Source organism: Otolemur garnettii, unplaced genomic scaffold (assembly GCF_000181295.1).
Source record: "Otolemur garnettii isolate 467f Iridium unplaced genomic scaffold, OtoGar3 scaffold00040, whole genome shotgun sequence".
Lineage (NCBI taxonomy): Eukaryota > Metazoa > Chordata > Mammalia > Primates > Galagidae > Otolemur > Otolemur garnettii.
In genome coordinates this window covers 560,502-586,006 of record NW_003852435.1, presented here as the reverse complement: position 1 = coordinate 586,006, position 25,505 = coordinate 560,502, and the positions used below count along the sequence as shown (strand labels likewise).

The window sequence follows — 25,505 nt, the reverse complement described above, 5'->3', positions numbered from 1 at the left end:
CCAAGTGTTGAGCTTATTACTTATAGGCTTTTTAAAAGACTGAGTTCAATAAAGGTTTAACTTAGAAAATCAATCCCATCCTTATGCACACATATCTTTCACTCACTTTTAAACATTGATTCTAATTCTTCAATTGCTTGTTCAGCCTTCCGAATTTCTTGGTAAATGGCTGCAAGAGGTGCCAACTCAGCATGCCTTTGGTTCCAGGTCTTTCTCTTCTCTTCATTCACAGATGCATGCTGCAAACATTGTTCAAGTGTTTGGCACTCCTTACTCAGTTCTTCCATATATTTCTGTAGTGCTTCATGCTTCCAGAGCATCTTGGTATCTTGATGACAGTATCTTCTGGACCAGTTCTTATTTAACAGATGATGGAGAATGTGATTCCTGTTTGGTCTAAGAACCCACAGCCTTGTGCCAAGATGTGTTGGTCTACATGGATGAGAACGAAGGTGGATATAACACTGGGGGTAACAACTAAGAGATGGTTGTCTAAAAAGCCAAACACACAAGTGACGATTCATCTCAGCATCTGAAATATAATAAACACAATCTTAAAAAAAAAAAAAAAACTCTAAAGATGACTTGGCGTGGTGGCTCAAGCCTGTAATCCTAACACTCTAAGAGGCTGAGGTGGCAGGACTGCTTAAGCTCACAAGTTCAAGACCAGGCTGAGCAAGAAGGAGTCCCCTTATCTACTAAAAATAGAAAAAATTAGCTGGATAGCTAAGACAGGGGATCACGCCTCAAGCCTAGGAGCTTGACGTTGCAATGAGCTATGGTGAATGCCACTATACTCTAGCTGGTGCAAGAGTGTCCTTATAAAAGATAAATAAATGAATGAAAATTAAAAGAAATAAAATAAAATACAAAAAAATGTAAAAATAAAGATACACATATATGGCATAGTAAGCTGGGAGGAGCTCCAAGAAATCAACCAAAAATAGCACTGTTTTCTACCTACTCAACATGTATAATTAACTAAGGCAAAGGAGTAAAAGAATCAGAGTACAACAAATATATCCATTAAAAGTGTTAAATCAGCTATTTTCTATCCAGAATCTAGAATCAAATATGTAGACAAGCACTTGAAAGCTAGGAAATAATCCCACAAACCTTAGGTGGTTCACATAGTCATACATCTCTAAAGCTTTAAGAAATTACTATTTTGTCTAATTCTTTACTTTTAGAAATCCAGATGTTCAAGGAAGTCAAATAATCAGGACTATTCATTCAGCTAAACAGAAAAAGAGTTCATTTCAGAATGCAAGTTGCCTGTTTGGAGATGAGTACTTTTATTCTTAATTCTGCATTCACTTTTCAAAGGTGTTTCTCTTTTAGTTGAGACCCTAAAGGAAGAAAATTTCAAATACCTATTAATAGACCAAAAAAGTAGGTCTAACAAAAAAGAGATAGCAGTGATAATTATATTAAGTGGAAAAAGCAGGATATGAAAGAGCATAATCTCAATTTTGTTTTCAAAATGTTCTACATTATATAGTATATACATAAAAACGTATATAGAGTATTTGTTAAAAAGAAAACTAAATAGGAAGCGTACCAAAATGATAATAAGATGATCTCTAGTTGTGGGATTATGATTACCTTTGCTTGCTTTCTACTTTTTTTACTTTTCAGTGTTTTCCAAGTCTTCTACACACACAGCACATATTATATTCACAATCAGAAAAAGGGTTACTCTAAAAAATTACATGTTAGGTGAAATTGGCTGTGTACAATAATTATCTGTTATCCTCCTCTTGAAGAGAAATAATCAAGAGCTAACAAACCCACACAATGGTTTTATTGAGTAGGAAAGGAAAAACACAGTGTTCTAAGAAAAACAATTTGCCCTTAAAATTCCCAGGTTCAAAGTTGAAATAAGGGTCAAGATTTATCAGTATCCATCATTACTGTTTCCAATGTTCCCATATATATGTCCGGAGACGTGTTCATATATTCATTCACTTCACCACTATAGTCTGTTAATGTAGGATCATTGCCTAGGAAATAAAATATTTGGAATGCTCTCTAAAACAGTCAAAAGTTTACAGTGCCGTACTGATAGATGTCAAGATACTAATTACATGTGGAGAACAGTGGAAGAAAAAAACCAATGCCCAACAGCCACAAATGTTACTCTTCCAACAGAAGTTTCTCTGTCTTTACATGTAGTTTAAAGCGCATCAGAGGAGGTTTCTATTCTGTCTGTTTGTATAAGACAGAATAAGAGGATGATAAAATTAATTCTTGGTAGACTACTTCTACCTAAAACCCGACCTTAAGGCAAGTAGGAGAAGGACCAATTCTCAAGGTCACGAACCTCAACAGTAAGAGGGAAAAAAACAAGAGTTTTACTCTCCAGGTTCATTTATACCTAAGAGCAGCGAAACGTTTCTATCACTCACCACAGTAACCGTATTTTAGGAACTGATATTTTAGGAACAATTCTCAGTGTCAGCGTGTTAATAGTGGCACTACGCGCGCGGTAGTAGCACGTGCAAACCACATACGAAACTCGGTATATGAAATGATTCCATAAGGGGGAAACTAAGAAAAGAAAAGGTTCCTCTTATGATCAGGAAAACATTGTGAGTACCTAAGAAAAAGAAGAAAAGACGTTAGCGATTCTCCTTGAAGTCGGAACCTTCAGAAACCCACTACATTCAAGCTGACATACCAGGAATCACTCTCACTTCCGCAAACACTTCTTCCGGGTTAACACTTGCTCCGGGCTCCGCCTACGTCTCCAAAGAAGAAATCCTTGGGCATGCATAACAATAAGCTAAAAATGACAAAAATTAGCTAAATGAGAAAAATGACAAAGCGAGCAAGAAATTCTCATGACGACTTTTACCCGCCGTACTTATCCTGAATGGGTGGAGATGGTGGGAGGGCCGCGGGGCGGGGGGGGGGCGGGGAAACGAACCAAAGAACCACAACTTCCGGGGGCGTCACCAGGAATCCTGGGAGTTGTAGTTTCTCCCGAGGCTGGTTCCCTGGAGCCAGAGGTGGGGCTTTAGTTTTCAGTTACTGTCAAACCCAGAAGAGAGATTCTCTGCAGTGCTGACTGAGAGAGGTGGGAACCAGCCCTAACCAGGACTCCATCCATTGCAGTGTGCACTCACACACACCCACGTTCACTCAGACTGGACAATGCAGACATGACAATGAACCTAACAGGTATATTTTTGGGATGTTGAAGGAAACCACAGTACTTTGAGCAAACCTATGAAGACAAGGGGAGAACATGCAAACTGCATACAGACAGTGGCCGTGGCCAGAAATCGATATATTTTTTTCCTCATCAATGTTTTAATGGAACGGTGTTGAATAAAAAGACGTTATTTGAGAACCTGGTATATATGAAACTTTATGCACTTTGTGTTTATTCTTCATTTTAGAAAAAACTCTAAAGAAATGCGTGCTTGTACAATAAATACTGCTTCTTCCAAATTTTTGGAAGAGGCAGTTTCACTAGGTAGTCCTTGGTAGCGTGCCCTGGCGTCACAGCTCACAGCAACCTCAAACTCTTGGGCTTAAGCAATTCTCTTGCCTCAGCCTCCCAAGTAGCTAGGACTACAGCAGGTGCCCGCCACAACACCCGGCTTTTTTGGGGTGGGGGTGTAGTTGTCATTGTTATTTGGCAGGCCCGGGCTGGATTCGAACTCACCAGCTCTGGTATATGTGGCTGGTGCCCCAGCTGCCTGAGCTACAGGCACTGAGCCAACTTCTCCCAAATTTTTAAAGAAAGACAATAACAAAGTGTAACTATGCTTATTAATATGCAAAATGTCCACAATTAAGTGAAACAGCATGTTAAAAAAACTCAGCAAACTATTACATTTAAAAAATGTTACACACATTTTAAATAACACTATGTTACACATAGTCTAGTAATGGTTTGATGGAATTACAGGTATTTTTAATTTTAGTCTTTATAGCAGCAGTCTCCCAACTTTTTGGCACCATGAACTGGTTTTATGGAAGACAATTTTTCCACAGATGAGGAGGGCAGGGAAAATGGTTTCAGGATGATTCAAGCATATTACATTTATTGTATTTATTGTGCACTTTATTTCTATTATTACATTGTAATATATAATGAAAAAATTATACAACTCACCATAATTCCCACTGCAGATTCAGTGGGAGTCCTGAGCTTGTCTTCCAGCAACTAGATGGTCTCAGCATCACTGCCTCAGCTCCACCTTAGATCATCAGGCATTACGTTCTCATAAGGACCACATAACCTAGATACCTTGCATGTGCAATTTACAGTAGAGTATTGGCTCCTATGAGAGTCTAATGACACCACAGATCTGACAGGAGGTGGAGTTCAGGCAGTGATGCCTGAAATGGGGAGATGAATGCCTGTACAAATGAAGTGTGTGGCCCTAAGAGGAACTTCAGTTCCTAAGAGGCCACAGACCTATTGTGGTCTGTGGTCTGGGGTTTGGGGACCGCAGCTTTACACTGTTTTGTATTCTCTGAAATGTTGTGATGACTATTATTATAAGCAAGAAAAATGTAAAAGAAAAAAGATGTGCTTTTTTTAATGTTTGGTTAAAAAATGCCTACGGGTGTTGGTGTCCACTGTGGCACCCTGTCACCATGCAAATAAAAACAGCCAGGACATGGATGGAAGTCACAAGCCTGCAAGAGGTGGGCTTCCCAAAATTCCAGGGAGAGCCCAGAGCAATTCTTTCATGGCCTTTTATTGAAGCATTATACAACAGGTATGGCGGCCCATGCTCAAGGACTATGTGCTTAATGATCGCTATGTGCTCTTTCCCCATAGGCTCGACTCCCACCCTGTTATACCACAAATGTCCAAGGTTCAACCTGCTTGCTAACAGTGACCCCATCTTATCTCATTAACATATGCAGTTGCTTAAGGGCTTGTCTTTGGGCTGCAAAACATCTCCAAGCCAAATAGGAGATTGTGTCCCTCCCAGCGCTTCCCTCAAGAACCCGTAGCAGCTTCTTTAAGCCTGGGGCTCAGTTTCCTCCATATGGGATTTATAATTATTAAGGGTCATTTTATGAAGTTAAATAACTTCTATTTTCAAAGAATCTGATAGCACAAAAAGAGGAAAAAACTTCCAATGGTACTAAAAAATGTTGATTCGGTGAAAAAAAGTAGCACTTTGATTAAATTAGCAATAAGAGCACCTATATCTAAACATCTCACATAGTAGAGTCCACTATAAAGTTTCTTTGTTGGCAGGGGTGCAGTGGCTCACTCCAGAATCCTAATACTCTGGTAGGCCAAGGTGGGTGGATTGCCTGAGCTCGTGAGTTCAAAACTAGCTAGAGCAAGAGTGAGACCCAGTCTCTAAAAACAGTGAGTGATGTGACAGGTTCCTGCAGTCTCAGCTACTTTGAGGCTGAGGCAAGGGGATCACTTAAGCCCAACAGTTTGAGGTTGCTGGGAGCTATGATGCCACTCTACCGAGGGCGACAAACTGAGATTCTGTCTCAAAAACAACAACAACAACAAAGTTTCTTTGTTGAACAAATTGGAAATGGTACTGATAACATGGCATCCCTTTCAGAACATAAACGTACACGTTCTCCAACTGGAACAAGCTAAAACAACAAAATAGGGCCACGTTTACAGCAAACTCAGCCTAAATCCCAAAGGGGGAGGGATTGAGGAATTCCACTTAGCTTCCTCTCAGAGACTCCCAGGTTGTTTAAAAAATTCTGAGGACACTTTCATGTTTACAGTACTCACAGAAGGTTGGTTTGTGTCCAACAGCTATTTTAAATCAGTGAAGTGTCCTCTTAGGGCTTTCCCTCAGGGAAGCAGAGAGCCAGGGCTTCCATAGCCTTGGACATTCATTGCAAAGCCAGACTCGGAGGACTATAAAGATCAATTCCAGGCTATGTTGAAATCTATGGTCTCTTCTGGGAAATTGTCCAGAGCACCAAAAGCAACATAAAGTCCCAGTACACAAGCCACAATACCCTATAGCTTACAGCACACTACAAAGTGCACTTGGCTTTCTGGTTTCCCAAAGTTTAGGTGCTTCACTACATTTTGAGGCATCCCATAATGTGAAAATTAACAGAGGGTTGGGATTTTATCAGATATTTCCTTCCTTCCTCCCTTTTTCTTTTTTTAAGACAGAGTCTTACTATATCGCCCTGGGTAGAATGCTGTGGCGTCACAGCTCATACAGCAACCTCATACTCTTGGGCTTAAGCAATTCTCTTTGCTCAGCCTCCCAAGCAGCTGAGACTACAGGTGCCCGCCTCAATGTCTGGCTATTCAGATATATTTTTCTATAGAAAAAAATAAAATTAGGAATTATTTAGTAATTTAATACAAAATTCAAACTCAACTGAGGAAAAGAAATGGTAAGGTAACATAAACTATGTTCCCTGAGATTAGCCGACTATGAAACGAAAGGCAGCAATTCTTATTTTCTTACAATCATACTAGTCCATTTTTTCATCTGGGGAGGAATACTAACAAATGCGCCACCTGCTGGCACGATTGAAATTTTTAGAGTCAGGGATCTTTAAGAGGCCTTGAAAGTCAACCTATCTTCCTCTTCCTCTTTAAAAAAAAAAAAAGGCAGGTCAAAACCTAATGAATCCTGAAAACTCCCTTCCTTGTCCCCTCCATCCCCAGTTGAAGTCAGCTTTGTCAGCAAGGTCATTTAGTGTTGTTTCCCACAACTTGGTGATTTTTATCTCCACATATCATTCTAATATATTTTTTAATATATTCTGCTTTACATTACACATTCTCAAATCTTCATTTTAATAAATGCTATTTTCCATCTTTTTTTCCCCTGGCAGTAGTATTCAAATGCCCTTATAAAGGATTTTTCAATTTAGATCCAAAGAGGCCTACGTTGCAACATGCAATGTAATCTATATTTTGTGTGTATATCTGGATATATAACTTTTTCCCTGTTACTATGAAAAATTTCAAAAATACATCAAAGTAAAACAGTGAAATAAACCCCCATGCACCCATATACCCAGTCTTAACAGTGATCATTTGATCACTCATTGTTTCATCAGCCCTCTTCTCTGCTTCTCCCCAGCTCCCCTGGGCTATTTTGAGTCAAACACAAAACATATCTTTTCACCTGTAAATATTTTAGTACGTATCTCCAGAAGAAAAAGACTTTGAGCCAGCTGCAAAGGCACACGTGCTATAGCAAGCAATGATTGTGCCTGGGAATAGCCCCTGTACTCCAGCCTGGGCAATACAGTGAGAGCCTGACTCAAAAAAAAAAAAAAAAAAAAAAAAAAAAAGACATGAACAGGAACTTCTTTTTTTCTTTTGAGACACAGTTCACTTTGTTGCCCTCGATAGATGTATCATGAGCCATGACTCAAAAAAAAAAAAAAAAAAAAAAAGACTTAAAAAAAATTTAATCAGGGGGAATTCTGGGAAGATGGCTGACTAGTAGCAACCCTGGGCAGAGGCTCCTGAGCAGAGGAAGAAAAACTGGATGGAATTGGACTCTATGAAGCCAAAGGTGGGGAGCTGAGCCAAGAATGAAGTTCAGCAAGCTGTAACTCCATTGAAGAACATTCAAGAAAACAATTTACAGGTACAAAGCCTATCAACTAGAGGACAGGAGGTCCCCTCCCACAAGCAGGAGGCCTGCCACAGGCTATCTGCAAATGAGCAGGGAACAGAAGACCTCTCATTCTACCTCACTGGAGAGAGCAGCTAAACTCCAAGTTTCTTTCTCCAGGGAGGTCCCACTTATGAACCTAGACACCACCCTGCCAGACATAAAATTGAACAGATATTTTCCCCAACAAGTCCAAACTCCCAGTCCACCTTTTCCCCCTCTCATGGGCAATCTGAAGTTCTGCCCCCTGCAGAGCACAGAGTGTTTGGTCTTGTCCTGAGAGACGTGGGCATAGTGTGGACCACCAACCATCAGGACAGAATCTGTGACTAACAGGGAAGAAAGAGGGTGTAGGAAGAAAGGGATATTCAGTGGGAGAACGAGAAGTCCCCTGGTTGTGACTATGCCTGGCCAGTTGTAGCGTTGACCCTTGGTTTGGGCTGTTTCTGGTGGGACAGGGTGCAGAGCCCCCAGCTCTGATGGCATCCACAGCTGGAGAGTGGTTGTGCCCTGTGTGACTGAGTTCTTCAGACAGGGCTGGTCCCCAGCCCCTGCTGGACCTGTGAGCAGAGGCTTATTTGGTGTGGACTGAGACCTGAGACCAAGGGCCTGGTTCCCTGATTCCAACAGAACCCTCCAGCAGTGGCTTGCTGGGTGTGAACCAAGACCTGAGGGCTAGGGCTGGTGAGCAGAGGCTTACCAGGTGAGGACTGAGACCTGAGGGCAGCATGTGGTGCCTTGACTCTAACAGAGCCGGTGAACAGAGGCTTTCCAGGCAGTGGACTGAGACTGGCAGGCAGAGGTATGGTCCCCTGACTCCAACTGGTCTGGCAAGGAAAGGCTAGCTGGATGTGGACTGAGACTGGTGGGTGGGGGGGTGTGGCCCCTGGCATAAACTGAGCCTGTGAGCAGAAAAGTGGACAACATTGTGGGCTGAATCTGGCAGGCAGGAGTATGGATCCCTGGCTCCAATTGTGCTGTTGGAGACCCCTGAATCCCTCTCTGTTGGGCAAGATTTGTACTGCCTGAGACAATATAATTGGAACCCATGTCTGGGGCTGTCTGCTCAGGGACATTCTGAGGTTGACCTTTGAAGTTTTGTAGTGGAAAAGAACTGAAGGGTGGGGGTTGGGTGCCACAGCTGTTTGTATCTCTTCATAGTCAAGATTTAAGCCTAATACTGTGGTTTCTTAGGATAGGGTAGAGTTTGGCTGATATCAAAACAGAGATAGCTAGTGCTATCTCACCAAGTAGGTTCTGAGTCTCTGGCCAAATCTCTGACAGGGGTCTTTGTAAAGTTGTAGGAGATAAGCCACAATTACAAATCCTAGTGCTTTGGTAAGGAGCTATCTCTACTACCTGGGAACCCCAATTCAATCTTACCCTACCAGTTCTAATAACCAAACAGTGGAAAATAAACATGGTGTGAACCCAACAGAAGAACTCTTACAACATGAATAACCAGAGTAGATCAACCCCTCCAAGAAATGACAAAGGAGATACAACTGAAGATGCCATGCATAGACAAATGGCAGCAATGTCAGAACTCAAATTCAGAATATGGATTGCAAATAAGATAAATAGAATGGAAGAAAAGATAGAAATTGAATCTCAAAGAGTAGTTCTAAAGTGGTCTCAAGAAATTAACGAATTCAGAGCCCGAGTCACCAAAGATACGGACATACAGAGAAAAGAGATAGCAGAGCTCAAGGAAATGAAAAAGTTAGTCAAGAAGCTCCAAACTACAGTAGAATCCCTTGGTAAAAGAGTTGACCAGACAGAAGAAAGAATCTCTGAAACTGGAGACAAAGCTTTTGAATGTTCCCAAACACTCAAAGAGGCAGAGAAATGGAGAGCAAAAAAACTGATCCTTCCCTGGGAGAGTTGTGGGATCACTCCAAAAGATCAAACATTCATCTTATAGGAATTCCCAAAGAAGAGGGTGGTCCTAAAGGTACAGATGCTCTACTTCAAGAGATTTTTGGAGGAGAATTTCCCAAGCATTGCAAGAGATACAGAACTTCTGATAGCAGACAGTTTCAGAACCCCAGCAGGACTCAATCCAAATAAAGCATCTCCTAAACACATTATGATTAACTTTGCCAAAGTTAAGATGAAGAAAATTCTGCAAGCAGCCAGACATAAGCAAAGCATCACCTATAAAGGGAGAAGTATCAGAATGACTGCAGATCTCTCAGCCAAAACGTTTCAAACCAGAAGAAGATGGTCATCGACCTTCAATCTCCAAAAACAAAATGACTTTCAGCCCAGGATCCTGTATCCATCTAAACTGAGTTTCGTTTGTGATGGAGAAATCAAATACTTTAATGACATAGACATGTTGAAGAAATTTGCCATAACTAAACCAGCTTTCCAGGATATTCTCAGACCCATCCTCCACAATGACCAGCACAATGCTCTACCTCCAAAGTAAACTCACCCAGAAATTTTTGAATAAAATTCAACTTCCACAGTGATGACAGGATTAAAAATGTCCACTGGACGTCCAAAAATCATGACACCCAAAATACAACCAGGTTTAGCAGATCTCTCAATTAATGTGAATGGTTTAAATTGTCCTCTAAAGAGGCACAGGCTGGCTAACTGGATACATAAACTTAGACCAGATATCTGCTGTATACAAGAATCTCACCTTACTTTAAAGATAAAAATAGACTCAGGGTGAAGGGATGGACGTGTATATTACAGGCAAATGGAAATCAGAAAAAAGCAGGGGTTGCAATTTTAGTAGCAGAAACAATTGGCTTTAAACCAACAAAGATAAAGAAAGATAAGGAGTGTCACTACATATTTGCCAAGGGAAACACCCAACATGAAGAGATTTCAATAATGAACATTTATGCACCCTACCAGAATGCTCCTCAATTCATAAAGAAGACCCTAATGGATATGAACAACTTGATATCTTCCTGCACGATACTAGTTGGAAATTTTAGCACCCCTTTGACAGTTTTGGATAGATCCATGAAGAAACTAAACAAAGAAATACTAGACTTAAACCTGACCCTGGAGCAAATGGACCTTACACACCTCTACAGAACATTTCACCCTAATAAAACTGAATATACATTCTTCTCATCAGCCCATGGGTCATCCTCCAAAATAGATGATATCCTAGGATACAAGTCTAACCTCAGCAAATTTAAAAGTGTACAAGTTATTTCTTGTGGGTGGCACCTGTGGTTCAGTGAGTAGGGTGCCAGCCCCATATATCAAGGGTGGTGGGTTCAAACGTGGCCCTGGCCAAACTGCAACAACAACAACAAAAATAGCCAGGTGTTGTGAGAGTTGCCTGTAGTCCCAGCTACTTGGGAGGGTGAGACAAGAGAATCGCCTAAGCCCAGGAGTTGGAGGTTGCTGTGAGCTGTATGATGCCACGGCACTCTACCAAGGGCAACAGAGTGAAACTCTGTCTCTAAAAAAAAAAAAAAAATACAGAAATTATTTCTTGTATCTACTTGGACCACCATGGAATAAAAGTTGAACTCAACAACAGGAATCTTCATACTCAAACAATGTCATGGAACCTAAATAATCTTAGGCTGAATGATAGCTGGGTCAAAGACAAGATTAAGAAGGAAATCACCAAATTTTTGGAACAAATTGATAACAAAGACACAAATTATCAAAACCTGTGGGATACTGCAAAGGCAGTCTTAAGAGGTAAATTTACAGCATCAAAAGCCTTCATCAAAAAAACAGAAAGAGAGGAAGCCAACAACTTAATGGATCATCTCAAGCAACTCTAAAAGGAAGAACAGTGCAACCCTAAACCCAGCAGAAGAAAAGAAATAACCAAAATTAGGGAAGAATTAAATGAAATTGAAAACAAAAGAAACATTCAGAACATCAATGAATTAACAAAATTGATAAACCTTTGGCCAACCTAACCAGAAATAGAAAAGTAAAATCTCTAATATCGTGTATCAGAAATGATAAAGGAGAAATAACAACAGACACTTCAGAAATTCAAAAAATCCTCAATGATTACTATAAAAATCTCTATTCCCAGAAATATAAAAATCTGAAGGAAGTGGACCAATACCTGGAAGCACACCACCTTCCTAGGCTCAACCATAAAGAATTAGAAATCTTGAATAGACCTATATCAATCACTGAAATAGCATCAACAATACAAAATCTCCCAAAAAAGAAAAGTCTGGGACCAGGTGGCTTCCCATACAAATTCTATCAAACCTTTCAAGAAGAACTAGTACCTATATTATACAACATTTTCCAAAGCATAGAAAAAGAAGGAATACTTCCCAACACGTTCTATAAAGCAAATATCACCCTGATTCCCAAACCAGGAAAGGATTCAACAAAGAAAGAAAATTATAGACCATATCATTAATGAATATTGATGCAAAAATATTCAATAAGATCCTAGCAAAGAGAATTCAATAACACATCAAAAAAATTATACACCACGATCAAGTTGGTTTTATTCCAGGGTTACAGGGTTGGTTCAACATACACAAATTTGTAAATATAATATGTCACATCAATAAAATAAAAGACAAATACTATATGATTCTCTCAGTCTTAGTCTTTCTTTAACACAGAAAAGTCTCTGTTAAAAGACTAAAGACTAAAAGTCTCTCTTAGTCTTTCTTTAACACAGAAAAAGCCTTTGATAATATCTAGCATCCATTCATGATCAGGACACTTAAGAAAACAGGCACAGAAGGGACATTTCTTAAGTTGATAGAGGCCATCTACAGCAAATCTACAGCCACTATCATATTGAATGGTGTAAAACTGAAAACATTTCTACTCAGATCAGGAACGAGGCAAGGATGCCCACTGTCTCCACTGCTATTCAATATAGTAATGGAAGTCCTAGCTATTGCAATCAGGCAAGACAAGGTGATCAAGGGTATCCAAATAGGGTCAGAGGAGATCACACTCTCACTCTTTGTTGATGATATGATCCTAAACCTAGAAAATCCCAGGGACTCAACTTTAAAACTCTTAGAAGTGATCAAGGAATACAGTAGCATCTCAGGATACAAAATCCATACTTCCAAGTCAGTAGCTTTTTTTTTTGAGACAGAGCCTCAAGCTGTCCCCCTGGGTAGAGTGCCGTGGCATTACAGCTCACAGCAACCTCCAACTCCTGGGCTCAAGCGAGTCTCCTGACTCTGCCTCCCAAGTAGCTGGGACCACAGGCGCCCGCCACAATGCCCGGCTATTTTTTGGTTGCAGCCGTCATCGTTGTTTGGCGGGTCCGGGCTGGGGATTCGAACTTGCCACCTTAGGTGTATGTGGCTGGCGCCGTAGCCCATTGAGCTATAGGCGCCGAGCCAGTAGCTTTTATATATGCCAACAATAGTCAAGCTGAAAAAAAGACAGTAAATGACTCTATCCCTTTTACAGTAGTGCTGAAGAAGATGAAATATCTGGGAATTTACCTAACAAAGGACGTGAAAGATCTCTATAAAGAGAACTATGAAACTCTCAGAAAAGAAATAGCTGAAGATGGGGCAGCACCTGTGGGTCCAGGGATAGGGTGCTGGCCCCATGCCAGAGGTGGCAGGTTCAAACCCAGCCCCAGCCAAAAATTGCAAAAAAAAAAAGAAAAAAAGAAAAAAAATAGCTGAAGATGTTAACAAATGGAAAAACATACCATGCTCACGGCTGGGAAGAATCAACATTGTTAAAATGTCAAACTACCCAAAGCAATCTACAGATTTAATGCAATTCCTATTAAAGCATGATCATCATTCTCTAAGCAACTTGAAAAAATAGTACTTCATTTTATATGGAATCAGAAAAAACCTCAAATAGCAAATACATTACTCAGAAATAAGTACAAATCAGGAGGTATCACATTACCAGACTTCAGGCTATACTATAAATCTATAGTGATCAAAACAGTGTGGTACTGGGACAAAAACAGGTCAGTAGATTTATGGAATAGAATAGAGAACCAAGAGATGAACCCAGCTATTTATCATCATTTGATCTTCAACAAACCTATCAAAAAATATTCAGTGGTGGAAAGACTCCCTATTTAACAAATGGTGCTGGGTGAACTGGCTGGTGACCTGTAGAAGACTGAAACTGGACCCCCACCTTTCACCATTAACAAAAATTGATTCTCACTGGATTAAAGATTTAAACTTAAGACATGAAACTATAAAAATACTAGAAGAGAGTGCATGGAAAACACTTGAAGAAATTGGCCTGGGAGAATATTTTATGAGGAGCCCCTGGGCAATTGAAGCAACACCAAAAATACATAACTCGGATCTAATCAAACTAAAAACTTTTGCACAGCCAAGAGACACACCAAGTAAAGCAAACAGACAACCTTCAGAACGGGAGAAGATTTTTGCAGATTATGCTTCTGACAAAGGTCTGATAACTAGAATCTATCGAGAACTCAAACTAATCAATAAGAAAAGAATAAATAACCTCATCTTTATGTGGGCAAGAGATTTGAACAGAAACTTCTCTGATGAAGACAGGCACATGGACTACAAACATGAAAAAATGCTCATCATCCTTGATCATCAGAGAAATGCAAATCAAAACCACTTTAAGATATCATCTAACTCCAGTAAGATTAGCTCACATCACAAGATCCCAAAACTACAGATGTTGGTACAAATGTGGAGAGAAGGGAATGCTTCTACGCTGCTGGTGGGAATGCATGGTAATACAACCTTTTTGGAAAGAAGTTTGGAGAACACTCAAGGAATTAAAAATAGACCTACCATTCAATCCTGTAATTCCTCTACTAGGTATATACCCAGATGATCAAAAATTATTTTACAACAAAGACATTTGCACCAGAATGTTATTGCAGCCCAATTCATAATAGCCAAGACACAGAAACAGCCCAAGTGCCCATCGACCCATGAATGGATTAACAAATTGTGGTATATGTACCATGGGATACTATGCAGCCATAAAAAAGATGGAGACTTCATATCTTTTATGTTTATCTGGATGGAGCTGGAACATATTCTTCTTAGTAAAGTATCCCAGGAATGGAAAAAAAAAGTATCCAATGTACTCAATACTACTATGAAATCAATATATAATCACCTACATACTCATATGAATGGCAAAACATAACTATAGTCCAGAAAGTAGAAGGGAAGAGAAGAGAGAGGGGAGGAGAGGAGAGGAGGAATATGGGAGGAGGGAGGATATTTGGGGGGACCTCATCTAATGTTCATGATGCAATGGTACATTTCAAAACTATTAAGAAATGAGTATAGGCTCGGTGCCTGTGGCTCAAGCGGCTAAGGCGCCAGCCACATACACCTAAGGTGGCGGGTTCGAATCCCTAGCCCGGGCCCGCCAAACAACAATGATGGCTGCAACAAAAAAATGGCCAGGCGTTGTGGCGGGCGCCTGTGGTCCCAGCTGCTTGGGAGGCTGAGGCAGGAGACTCGCTTGAGCCCAGGAGTTGGAGGTTGCTGTGAGTGTGATGCCATGGCACTCTACCCAGGGGGACAGCTTGAGGCTCTGTCTCAAAAAAAAAAAAAAAAAAGAAATGAGTATAACTGTGATGGATGTGTTACTTAGTTCAATGTAAGCATTTCACAGTGTATATCGAAGCAGTACCCTGAACCCCATAAATGCATCAATGTACAAATGTATGATTTAATAAAAAATAATAATAATAAATAAAATTGCTAAAAAAAATTAATCACCACTAAAGATTACAATTGCTTTTTACTTTTTTTATTTGCAGTTTTTGGCCGGGACTGGGTTTGAACCTGCCACCTCTGGCATATGGGGCTGGGGCCCCACTCCTTTGAGCCACAGGCACCACCCTAAAATTGCTTTTTAATATTATCAAATATCCAGTCAGTATTCAAATTTCTCTGGTTGTATCAGTTTTTTGTTTGTTTGTTTGTTTTGACAGTTTGTTCATATCAGGAGTCCAATAAGGTCCATAGGTTGGAATTGGCTTATTTTTTTTGTTTGTTTATTTTATATTATATTTTGCACCTCCTTTCTTTTTTCCTTGCAATTTATTTGTTGAAGACACTAGGTCCTTTGTCCTGAGGAGTTTAACACAGTCATGATTTTTCTAGATTTGTGGTATTTCATGGTTCTTTGTTCCTTGTATTTCCTGTAACCTGGTCCAGAAGCCCGATTTTAAATTCAGGTTTAAATTTTTTTTTGGCAAACTCCTTCATAGCTGGAGTTAGATACTTCTATGAGAAGGTGTAAAGTATCTGGTTGTGTTTTATTAACCTCTTAATTGCCTGAATCTATCATTTCATTAACAGTTGCAAAACTGTGATATATTATCATTCCTTCCTCATTGATTAGTTGGAAGCTTTATAAAGAGAAACTTACCTTGGAGCTAAACATGATTTAAAGAGAGAGAAACTTCCTTTCATTGACTATTGGTTGTCCCTACTTTGTAATTTTTAAAAAACTTTGAAAACTTTGTCAAAGTGAAAAGGCAATCAAATTCAAAAGCTTGCTTTCTAAATAATTTCCAAGATTTCCAAATTCTACTTTGGAAACAGAACTTTAGTAACACAGGAATTATTTGCAATTCCAAAAATCCCCAAAGTTCTGAGAAACCTTATTTGCAGTTCAAAAATCAAAGTCTCTGAAGATTGAATTTTTTCTTTTTTTTTTTTTTTGCAGGTTTCTGCAAGAGATAGGTTTGAACCCGCCACCTACTGGAATGTGGGGGTTGGTGCCCTACTCCTTTGAGCCACAGGCACTGCCCAAGATTAAAGGTTTTTAAATAACTTAGTTGGTGGGAAAATTAAACCTGATTAGATGAAGTGGCTCATGCCTGTAATCCTAGCACTCGGGGAGGCTGAGGCAAGTGAAGTGGATTGCTTGAACTCAGGAGTTTGAGATCAGCTTGAGCAAGAGTGAGACCCATGTCTCTACTGAAATAGAAAAGCTGGCCAGGCATGGTGGTTCACATCTGAAGTGCCAGCTACTTGGGAGACTGTGGCAAGAGGATTGTTTAAGCCCAAGAGTTGCTGTGAGCTATGTATGACACCATGGCACTCTACCTAGGGCAACAGAGTGAGACTCTGTCTCACAAAAAATAAAATAAAATAAACTTCAGTTTTTTTATTTGTAAAAGCAGGATAATAGTATTTTTCTCATAGGGCTTTCATGAAGATTACATAAGAGGTAGTGAGCCTGGGTGCAGTAGATCACGCCTATAATCCTAGCACTCTAGGAGGCTAAGGTGGGTGGATCACCTGAGTTCAGGAGTTCGAGCCCAGCCTGAGTAAAAGCAAGACTGGTATTTAAAAATAGCTGGGCATTGTGGTGGGTACCTGTAGTCTCAGCTACTCCGGAGGCTGAAGCAGGAGGATCATTTGGGCCCAAGAGTTTGAGGTTGCTGTGAGCTATGATGCTACCCAGGGTGACAAAGTAAGAATCTGTCTCAAAAAAAAAAAAAAAAAAAAAAAAAAGATACAGCTTGGCACCCGTGGCTCAGTGGTTAGGGCACTGACCACGTACACCAAGGCTAGTGGGTTTGAACCCAGACTGGGCCTGCTAAACAACGATGACAACAGCAACAAAAAAATAGCAGGACACTGTGGTGCGTGCCTGTAATCCCAGCTAGTTGGGAGACTGAGGCAAGAGAATCTCTTAAGCTCAAGAGTTTGAGGTTGCTGTGAGCTGTGGCACAACAGCACTCTACCAAGGGTGACATAGTGAGACTCTGTCTCAAAAAAAAAAGAAAAAAGAAAAAGAAAGAAAAAAGTGCATTATACATAGCATCTGGTACAGAATAGGTGTTCAATGACAGTTATGATTAAATGATTATGGTAATTAAGAAGAGAAGGGGGAGAAAGAAGAGAGGAGTAAAGTCCCCAAAGAAGGGGGGAGATGTATTGCCTCCTAAGCACGGATGGAAGAATCAACTCTGCATAGACCAGGGGCCACTTCCTGAGACTAAGATGGAAGAAAAATGTTGGGTGCAGATGGTGCTCAACAAATGTGGGGTAAATAAGTGAATAGATAAGGAGAAAGGGAGGTGGTCTAGAAACTGGCAGCTTAGATGCAGTTAAAGAATATGTACACTGAGAATGTGAGAGGGTGAGTGAGCTTGCCCAGATTCCCTTCGCCTTGGAGAAGGGTGGCACTTGGTAAAGAATCAACAAATATTTGTTAAAAGAAAGAGAAGATTGTCATTAGAAAGTGAATTGTTGGCTCAGCACCCATAGCACAGTGGTTACAGTGCCAGCTACATACACCAAGGCTGGCAAGTTCAAACCATGCCTGGGCCAGCTAAACAACAATAACAGCTGCAACAAAAAAATAGCTGGGCATTGTGGTGGGCGCCTGTAGTCCCAGCTACTTGGGAGGCTGAAGCAAGAGAATCACTTAAGCCCAAGAGTTTGAGGTTGCTGTGAGCTGTGATACCATGGTACTCTATCAAGGGCAACATAGTGAAACTCTGTCTCAAAAAAAAAAAAAATGTGAATTGTGTTAAAGAAAATCTGGTTGAATCCACTGTAATAGGAAATTATAGATATGTATAAGAACAACCCCCTAAGAACAAAACCACTTGGCTTAAACATGGAGGCAGGATGCTGGATCCTAAATGTTATGGCAAAAGGACAGCTCTCAACAGTAGGCTGTTAAACCCACAAGCTGGGGTTGTATCTGCAGTAATACAGTAGTATGTTATGACTGCTCCAACAAATTTCTTTGGAGTTAAAAGCATACTGAGAGTTTTTATATATTGAAAACTTTGTCTTAAACATAATTAGAAATATAAGATAGTTGGTACTTAATTTCTCCACAAGCCAGGAAGGATGTGTCAAGGTTGACATACCCATCAAGGATAGTAACTAGCATGGCTTCCAGTGCTTTGGCAAGAACTCAGATGAATGGTGTTCTGGCCAGGCATCTGCATTTCATATTCATTGTATCCCTGGGGGTTTGCTGCTCTCTATAACTTTTCTCTGGCAGAACTATGAAAGATAGAATATGCAGATTTCTACAGAAATTATGATTCCATAAAAGATTTTGAAGAGATGAGGAAGCTGGTATATTTCAGAGTGCAAAGTGGTTTTGGAATATAAGGAATTTTTTTGGATTGAATGACATAGAAGTTTGTCATTGACCTGTGTTCCTGAGCTATGAATATGTGGGCTGAAGAACAGTTTTTCTTGATAAGTAAACAAAAATAATATGATAGTAGTTAGCTAGAATTTATGATTTAAGAGGTGGGGCAGGTCTTGATAATTCAAGATTTGGCCACAAGAGGAGGTTAGCTAAAATAGGATAGAAAGCAAAGGGTCTTTAAAGATGAAGGTGAAGTATTGATTTGGAAGGAGCAGTGAGTTATTAACATTGCATTCTAGCCTGGTTGACAGAGTGAGACCCCTGTCTCCTAAAAAAAACATTGATTAGGAAATTTTGATACTAACTATAAAAGTGATGTTGTTAACAAAAAATAGAGAAGTCAGAACTTGGACCAGTTTGCTGGAAAGATGATAAATTTTATGTCAACTGTTGAAGTAGGAAATGCTTATGAAACATCCAGATAGAGCAATTCAACAAACAATGGGCATGAAGGCTGGGAGACCAAAAATGGACCTGAAACTGGAGACAAATTTGAAACATTCTATTTAGTGTTAATAACAGAAGCTATGGGAGCAGAATTTATTAATGTTGTATTGTTAAGGCATTAATTCTGTATGTGCTGATCTCCCACACAGCAGGTATTCATTGAACATGTTTCATTACTGTTAAACAAGAAAGCAAAATTGTTTAGACAATATACATTTAGAAGAAGAAAGAGGACTTGAAGGAAGACCCAGAGGAAGAATAAGAAGAGATACAGGAGAAAACCTAGGATTTTGCAGAGTCTTGGTGACCTAAAGAAGAGAAACTCATGAAGGACATGATGGTCTACTTTGTGAAATTCTACCAAGATATTAAGGGCGCTGTGGACTGAGAACATCCTTAGAACTGGCCAATTAAAAGTTCTATGTGGCTAGGCATGGTGGCTCATGCCTGTAGTCCCAGCTACTCAGGAGGCTGAAGCAGGAGGATTACTTGAACCCAGGAGTTGGAGGTTGCTGTGAGCTAGGCTGAGCCTGGATAACACAATGAGACTCTCAAAAAATAAATGAATAAACAAACAAACAGATTTTGTGAAGAGACAAAGATTGAGCAGTTGTGGCCACACCGTTGACCTCACGCAATGCTCAGCTTCTCCACATTGAACATGGGAATAGGAGACTCAAAATAGAATCTCTTCTCCTTCCCCTCCCCTGTGACTTTTTTTTTTTTTTTGATCTTCAGCTACGTTTTTTTGGTTTTGTGAAGAACCTTATCAAAAGCAATGGTGATAAGCAATGCTACCAATAAGACTGACTCTCACTCCATGAACTACCATGTATTGATTGGGAATTTCAACACTTTTGTGAAATCCTTTTGGGATTTTTCTGCTGGAAAATCTGGAAAAAATTGAAAAGGAACAGAGCAAGCAAGCAGCAGCAGAGATTCTGGTATGAAAAGGATTTCACCACAAGAGTGTTGAAATTCCCAATAAATGCACAGGATATGTCAAGCAGCAGCAGAGATGAAGGATTTCATCAAGACTCTGCGAGATCCTATAGTTTTTTCCTTTATCTCTTCTTATTCTTCTTCTGGGTCTTCCTTCAAGTCCTCTTTCTTCTTCTAAAAGTATATTGTCTAGACAATTTTGCTTTCTTGTTCAAGAATGAGATTATGATGACAGGATGTACAGTTGCCCAGCAGGTGTTCCTCCTCCTGCTCCTATTGCTCAAGCTGTGGTGCCCTCAAAACACCAGCGTGTTGGCTCGGTGCCTGTGGCTCAAGTGGCTAAGGCACCAGCCACATACACCTAAGGTGGCGGGTTCAAATCCAGCCCAGGCCCGCCAAACAACAATGATGGCTACAACCAAAAAAAATAGCAGGTGTCATGTGGCAGGCGCCTGTAGTCCCAGCTACTTGGGAGGTGGAGGCAGGAGACTTGCTTGAGCCCAGGAGTTGGAGGTTGCTGTGAGCCGTGATGCCACGGCATTCTACCCAGGGAGACAGCTTAAGGCTCCGTCTCAAAAAGAAAAAAAAAAAAAGCCAGCATGTTATCAGGAAACACCTCACAGAGCGGGGAAAATGGCTTTAATTCCAAGAGTGGACAGTGAGGTTCTTCTTCCAAGTCTGGAAAGTTGAAAGGAGATGACCTTCAGGCCATTAATAAAGAATTGGTTGGCTTGGTGCCCATAGCTCAGTGGCTAGAGCACTGGCCATGTACACTGGAGGTGGCAGGTTCAAATCCAGCCTGGGCCTGCCAAAGAACAATGACAACTACACCAAAAAATAGCTGGGTGTTGTGGTGGGCCTCTGTAGTCCCAGCTATTTGGGAGAGCAAGGCAAGAGAATTGCTTAAGTCCAAGAGTTTTCAGTTGCTGTAAGCTGTGACACCATGGTTCTACTGAAGGGGACATAATGAGACTCTGTCTCAGAAAAAAAAAAAAAAAAAAAAAAAAAGGAATTGCCTCAGATAAAACAAAACGTGGATTCTCTACTGGAAAATCTGGAAAAAATTGAAAAGGAATAGAGCAAACAAGCAACAACAGAGATGAAGGATGATGAGATAGAAGAGGAGCAGAGCAGCAGTTACCTGAAGAAAGATGAGACTAACGTGAAGATGGCATCTCAGGGGGTGCAGATGACTCTGCTGAGGAGGGGAACTACTGGATGAGGACAATAATGAAGATGGGGGATCACTAGCTGGACTTGATCAAGGATGAGGAAAAAGAGGCTGAGGAAGGAGAAGATGACAGATGATATAGGACTGGTGGTGCCCCAGCCAGCTCAGTGGAGCTGGGGAGAGGGGGCAGACTGGCTGCCTCCACCTTGGTGGTGTTGGTGCTGTGGCAGTGAGCAGAGGAACCAGTGGGCTGGAGGTAGGTGGGAGATCCCGGCAGGAGGCTCCAGTAGCTGGAGGGGCCAGACAACTGCTAGGGAAACACCAGCACCTCCTCTTGCACTTGGGCTGAACAGGGAATCCCTTCCCCCCATTTCCTAGGCCTGGTCAATTTCATGTCAGTTTCCTAGGCCTGGGAATGAAAGGGATTGTAGCTATTCATTTGTGACCCAGACACTTCCCAGACATGACCCAGACATGTCCCAGACAACCTAAATGTAACTACCGAGCCCCCACTAAATGTACTTACTGAGGGCCCCATGTGACTATATATACCCCTAGACAAGAGCCTGGAGTCAATGAGTCAGACAGATAGAGACAGAGAGAGACAGCTTTTCTCTCCCGACTTGGCTTTTCTCTCTCTGCAGGGAGCTTTTGTGTTTTTGTATTCTTTTCTGTAAGTAAATCCTGTCTTACCACTGATCTGTGGTCCGTGGATTCATTCTTGAAATCACTGAGACTGAGAACCTTCTGAAGATGAAATTCTGTTATCATATTTGGGGGCTTGTCTGGGATCGAAGATCTGTGGTAAGCAATGGGACCACTTACATCTATCCTGATTTTCTCTATAGTTAATGGAGACTAATCATTTTGATGCCCATCAGTCGGTAAATGTGCATAATGTGGCTGCTGACCTCCAGGTCACAGGTGAGAGGCTGTTGGGGGATGAACTTTCTAATTCCCCTTGGCTCCAGAAAGGAATCAAAGGGAATGTTAGACTTTTGAAACTGTTTTGTATTTACTCCTTTTCTCTGGTTGGGAGCTGAGCAAAGAGGTAGCACCCAGAGACCCTGTGGTCTCCAGCAATGGTTCTGACCTCGGACACAGGAGGTCCTTCAGAAAATCATGCTCTCCCAGCCTTTACTATCTTCTCTTCTCTTCCAGGGTCTGAAACTTTTCCTGTTTATCTCTATAGACCTCTTCTGTCTCTCTCTCCTTGTAGTTTGCATGCTTTGTTTGAATGTTGGTAAAGAAAATTTATATAATAGTTAAGTTTGTACGGGCCCATTCTGGTATTTCTTGGATGTTTTAAGTGTGCTTCAAATGTTGTAGGTGGGTTGTAATGTCTTTTTTATTGCCTTTCATTGCAAAATTAAATTCAATTGGCATTTTCATGTGTCTGAGAAAAAAGGCTAAACCATGTTAACTATAAGTCAGCTCCAAACTAAGGGCAAAAAGACTCCCCTATATGGCTTTCCTGGGCAACTAGAGGCCTGTGAATGGAAGCCCAGGGCAACTCCCCAAGATGATGAAAATGATCCTGGGTATTTGATTTCTGGTTTACTGGTATAAATGGGAATGTTTAAAATACTTCCAGGTGTCTTTAAGACTTCAGCTAATTGTAACTAATTGTAATGCAAAAGTTTCAAAGTGTCTCTCAACCCTGATTTGTCACTGAGTTTAATTATTGTTGCCCAGGTAACTTTTGGGAATGAAAGGGAGGTTGGAAAACATAGCATTTAAGACCTGCTATTTTCCATTGTTACTGTGAATTTAGAAGAAGCTTGTAAAGATTTTATAGAGTTAAATGTGCAAGCACTGCACAGCCATTTTCTCCAGGGCAGAGCTCATCCCCACTTTGACTGATACTCTGGAGCTGGTGGGGAGGGAGGGTAGGGAGAAAGGGGCAGAATATGCATCAGGTAGGTCCAGGCTCCCTGATACCTGATTTCTCAGGTTGTGCTGCTGGCACGTTATAAGCACAGGAGAGCCAGCAGGTACTAAGCACTACACTGGTAAGAGTGGCTAATTCCAGATAAGCACAGGGGCTGAGGAAGCCACTCTCCTCAGGGATTCTTCCCCAAGCATTGGAAGGATGCTTCCTTTTGTTTGGCCAGAAGGCTTCTTGGGTTGGTTAGAGGATGCTTTGACAACCCAGGAATATGGGGTGGGATTGATGTTTGTTCTTTCCCACAAATGGGTAATGTATTCTCTTGCTAAGAGAACACCCCACTGGGCTGTATTCTGAAGCACTGGGACATGTTTGATCCCCAGATGCTGAAAAAGAATGTACGGTTTTGTTCTGCACCCAGGCCTGGCCTCAGTATCAACTCTCCACTGGTGAACAATGGCCCCCAGAGGGTACTCTAAATTATGATACCATTTTTAAATACTTTTAGATACTTTTGTAAACAAGAAGAAAAGTGGTCTCAAGTGCCCTATGTGCAAGCTTTCTTTTTCCTCAGGGACTCCCCCTAACTGTGTAAAACCTGTCAGATAGATTCAGCTCTCCTGGCTGTAGTATCTTCCCTGAATGGTCAGGGATTCCTGAGAGAGACACTGTCACCACCTAGTTCAAATCCACCATCTACCTCTCCTGCACCTTCCTCCAGGTGTTCAGAAAACCCCAGGAGGGAGGCTGTCTTCCTGAGTTTATTCTGGTCCTACTGGGACCCCCACAAGGCAACCATATCCTTCTTTGTGTTTCTTGGTGGAGACTGCAGGTGGTGAAATGGGAAGTGCATGAGTATACACTCTGTTTTCTCTAGAAGATTTAAAGCAAATTAAAGTTGATTTAGGAAAATTTTCTGATGACCCCAATAAGTGCACAGATGTTTTCCAAGGGTTGGGACAAAGCTTTGACCTCTCTTGGAGAGATGTAATGCTACTACTAGATAAAACTTTAACTTTTAATGAAAAAAATGAAGTCTGAGATGAAGCTAGAAATTGGGTGATTTGTGGTTCATGACCAATACTGATGGTAGTATGTCTCCTGGGGAAAGGGACAGATACCCCATTGGAAGACAGGCAGTTCCCTTTGGGGATCCTGAATGGAACCCTGAGAAACAAGGTGACTGGTGGCATAACATTTTCTAACATATATCCTGGAAGGTTTATATCCATTCAAGAAAAAGCCTATGAATTATTCCAAGTTGTCTACTATTTGCCAGGAGCAAAGTGAGAGTCCCTCAGCCTTTTTTGAGCAGCTTAGGGAGGTGATGAAAAAAAAAAAAACTCAGTTAACATCTGACTCCTTAGAGGGCCAAATTATTTTAAAAGATAAATTTATCACTGAGGTGGCCCCAGACATTCTTAGAAAACTCCAGAAGTTGGCTCTAGGCCCAGATCATAACCTAAAGAATCTTCTTAAAATGGCCACTGTGGTCTTTTATAACTGAGATCAGGAGAAAGAGGAGGAAAAAGAGAAGGGATATAAAAAGAATAATAGCTTTAGTAATGGCACTCCAACAAACGAGCACCTTTCAGGGGCAGAAGGAAGCCAGAGGAGCTAAGAACAAGTGCTGCCAATGTGATCAGGCTGGCCACTTCAGGAAAGACTGCCCCCAGCAGCACCATTGGCTGGGCAAGTCACCTGGCCCCTGTCCAGAATGCAAGGGTGACCACTGGAGGGTGGCCTGTCCTCAGAGGTGAAGGCCTCTGGGGACAGTGATCCCATCAGCACCCAAACTGTACTGAGGGTGCCTGGGGAAGATTCTCATGGCTCCAGCTTGTGTCATCCCCTTTTGGGAGCCCAGGGGGATGTGGAGGGCCAAGAGATAGAATTTCTCCTGGACACTGGAGCAACCTTTTCTGTACTTCTCTATAACCCTGATCTTTTATTCCCCAAATCTGTAACTATACAGGGAGTGGCTGGAAACCTGGTTACCAAATTTTTCTCTCAGACTTTAAGCTATAATTGGGATGCTGGCTGTTCTCTCCCACCTTCCTAACCATGCCTGAAAGTCCTGCTCCCCTTCTGTGGAGGGACATACTAACAAAAGCAGGAACAACTATTTATATGAATATAAGACAGGAACCTATATGATGCCTTCCCTTATTAGTGAGAGAGAAATTAACCCAGAAGTGTAGGCTGCTGAAGGACAGGTGGGAAGGACAAGATATGCTCAACCAGTCCAAATTAAGTTAAAGAATCTCATCATCTATCCCAATTAAAAACAATATCCTCGGCTCAGCGCCTGTGGCTCAAGCGGCTAAGGCGCCAGCCACATACACCT

The 25,505-nt window shown here is 41.1% G+C and overlaps 1 protein-coding gene and 1 pseudogene across 1 annotated transcript in view; one reads left to right on the top strand and one right to left on the bottom strand.

Moving 5' to 3' along the window:
- Window positions 1–2,690, bottom strand: part of MTRF1 (mitochondrial translation release factor 1) — a 34,120-nt gene extending 31,430 nt beyond the window's left edge. Inside the window, exons 1-2 of the mRNA XM_012805377.2 lie at window positions 2,600–2,690; window positions 107–532 (exon numbers count right to left, since the gene is read on the bottom strand). Of these exons, the coding sequence (XP_012660831.1) occupies window positions 107–524 (418 nt within the window). The 5' untranslated portion in view covers window positions 525–532; window positions 2,600–2,690. The remainder of the gene's footprint in view (window positions 1–106; window positions 533–2,599) is intronic.
- Window positions 2,691–18,172: 15,482 nt separating this feature from the next.
- Window positions 18,173–21,410, top strand: LOC100962260 (annotated as a pseudogene).
- The last annotated feature ends 4,095 nt before the right edge of the window (window positions 21,411–25,505 follow it).